At 49.1% G+C, this 2,458-nt stretch overlaps 2 protein-coding genes across 4 annotated transcripts in view; one reads left to right on the top strand and one right to left on the bottom strand.

Moving 5' to 3' along the window:
* Positions 1 to 615: 615 nt before the first annotated feature.
* si:ch73-234b20.5 (uncharacterized protein LOC449923 homolog) overlaps positions 616 to 2,458 on the bottom strand; it is a 43,029-nt gene continuing 41,186 nt past the window's right edge. Inside the window, exon 5 of the mRNA XM_043695012.1 lies at positions 616 to 794. The gene's annotated coding sequence lies outside the window, so the exon portion shown is untranslated. The remainder of the gene's footprint in view (positions 795 to 2,458) is intronic.
* hnrnpd (heterogeneous nuclear ribonucleoprotein D) overlaps positions 1,667 to 2,458 on the top strand; it is an 8,494-nt gene continuing 7,702 nt past the window's right edge. For 2 of the 3 annotated variants that reach the window (XM_043694989.1, XM_043694981.1), the window contains exon 1: positions 1,667 to 2,302. In XM_043694989.1, coding sequence (XP_043550924.1) covers positions 2,082 to 2,302 — 221 coding nt within the window. In that variant the 5' untranslated portion in view covers positions 1,667 to 2,081. The remainder of the gene's footprint in view (positions 2,303 to 2,458) is intronic. The other variant, XM_043694971.1, reaches the window with a different exon arrangement.

The following is a 2,458-nucleotide window of genomic DNA, read 5'->3' as shown; positions in this document are numbered from 1 at the left end:
CGTGCAAACTCCACACAGTCAGTCGCCTGAGGCGGGAATTGATTGGCATTGGAGAAATTGGTTCTATTTCATGGGTAGTGGCACTGGTACTGCGAGAGTAGCTTTGTGACAATGGGTAGGTTTCCACCAGAACTGTGCAGAGGCTAGTGTTCTTGCCAATCACATTATTCAGATTATTAGAAACAGAGAGTATGTTAAACAAAATAGGAGCTCCAAGTACCTAGGTCATTAAATTGTCATGTTAATCTTTATATCTAGAGAAATAGAGTAAAAGTTTTACTATGGCTAGTAGCCCTGGTTAGATCACATCTGGAATATTAACGACACAATTTTGCACTACGCCTTATAAAGCAGACATTTAGTCCTGCAACGTAGATTTATGGAATGACACCTAGACTTCCAGCATTAAATTACAAGGACACAAATTTGTACTACCTAGAATTTAAAGAAATATTAAGGATATTTTGGATAGGTAGAGAGAAACTATTATAGCTGGTTGAAAAATCTCAAGACTAGGGGTGCAGTCTAAAATAAGTTAGTCCTTTCAGGAGTGAAATTAAGAAACATATGTACAAAGTTTAGAACTCTCTTTTGTAATGAGAAACTGATTGTGGATTTTACATTTCAATTTGATATAGTTTTATTAACCAAAGGTGTTCTTATGTCATACTCTGAACAACATTACAGAATCCAGAGATTACAGCAGTCACTGCCACATTCTTACAGTTTTCAAAAGATCAATGTACATTTCATTAAGAACTTTTTTAAGTCAGAAAACGGTGGATGCTGGAAATCTGAAACAAAAGCAGAAATTGCAGAAACTCAGCAGATCTGGTAACATCAGTGGAGAGAAGGCAGAGTTAACCTTTCGAGCAGAACCTTCTTTTAAAGTACAGTCACTATCGTATTGTAGAAAGTACGGCAGCCAATTTCAGGATATCAGCCTCACACAAATAGTAATGTCATAATGACTAGATAATCTGCTTTGGACATGTTGATTGAGAAACATTGGTCAGGATAACGGGGATAATTCTCTTACATTCAAAACAGTGCAGAACTGCGTTGCAGTCTGAGCCTTGGTCAACCCGAGCAGAAATTAACATACTTACTGAATTTCTCTGGTACGCTTAGTGCGAGATTTGGACGCTGCATACAGCTACACGGTGATCCAGTTACAACTGAACAGGGGTCACATTGTAACAATTGGCAACACCCCTGAGAAACAAAGTAACAAGCGCCTCGGGGATATGAAGTACAACATACGGACCAGGGCAGAATGTTGCTGCAGTCAAAAGGTGAATGTGAAACCAACAGATCTCCGTTGCAATCCGGGTTCGTGATTCAAATCCAAATAATTCTCATCTTGGTAAAAGGCTCGCAGGCGAAGCCTCAATACCGCACTGCACCCAATACTAACGCTGTCGAATCCCGACCCTGGAGGACTCCACTCCTCCTGAGAATGACATCACAATGGTCACTCTATTCCTCCGGCCTGCGGCAGCGCGGTTATCTCTTGCCCACTGCGGCCTGCGCCTCAATGGACTCTCTTTGGTCACATTCCAGGTTCGGCCCTCGCCCGCCACGGCGCCTGCGTCGGCTCTTGCTGGCGCGGCGATTGGTGACCGCCCCGCCTCATGTGACGTTCCCGGGGCCTTGGTCCTGGCGGCGGCGGCGGCGGCCATTTTGTGAAGAGTCCATTATTTAAAAGAGAAGAGCGTGCGCGGCGGCTCCCCCTCTCTGGGCCGGGTGTGAGTGCGGGCCAAGCCAGCGGTGAGACTTCACTCATTTACCAGGGCCTGCCGAGGACACCTCAGTGTGTACTGTTTTATGTGATACGTACACACGCGGACGCACGAAAGCAGCCCGGGTTGGTTTGTGGAGAAGCGGGAGGTGGTGGCGTGCGCGGGCGGGGCTCCTTGACTCGGCCCTGACCTTTTTTTTTAAAAAAATATAAAAACCTTTCCGCCCTCTCCCTTTGATCCGGGCGGCGCAGCGGGTTACCGGGTTTTTTTTTAAAAACTTCCCCCCCACCCCCGCCGCCACCACACCCGCCGTTCTCACGCACCCCGTGTCTCGGAGCGATGTCGGAGGCCGTGCAGTTCTCCGAGGCGGAGGCCCAGGCTGCCGGCCAAGGCCTGCAGGACATGGCGGCGGCCGCCGCCGAGGCTGGGGCGGCGACGGCGGCGGGCATGAGCGATCCGGCGATGGAGGCCAAGGCGAGCGACGGCGGGGATGGATCGGGCGCGATCGCCGAGACCGAAGGGGCCAAGATCGACGCCAGTAAAACGGAAGAGGACGAAGGGTGAGGAGCCCGCGGGGCCTCTTATTTTATTTATATGAATATGTCTCCTGTAAAGAATGTTCACTCGGGTCGGGGGGAGGGAGGTGATGCTGCAAAGTTTGTATTTGGGAGCGGGTGGGTCTTTGGAGATTTCCCGGGTTCAGCCTCCCCCCCCCC

Source organism: Chiloscyllium plagiosum, chromosome 1, assembly GCF_004010195.1.
Source record: "Chiloscyllium plagiosum isolate BGI_BamShark_2017 chromosome 1, ASM401019v2, whole genome shotgun sequence".
In the NCBI taxonomy this organism is placed as follows: Eukaryota; Metazoa; Chordata; class Chondrichthyes; order Orectolobiformes; family Hemiscylliidae; genus Chiloscyllium; species Chiloscyllium plagiosum.
The sequence above is the reverse complement of the archived record's forward strand: the minus strand, read 5'-3'. Positions and strand labels throughout refer to the sequence as shown.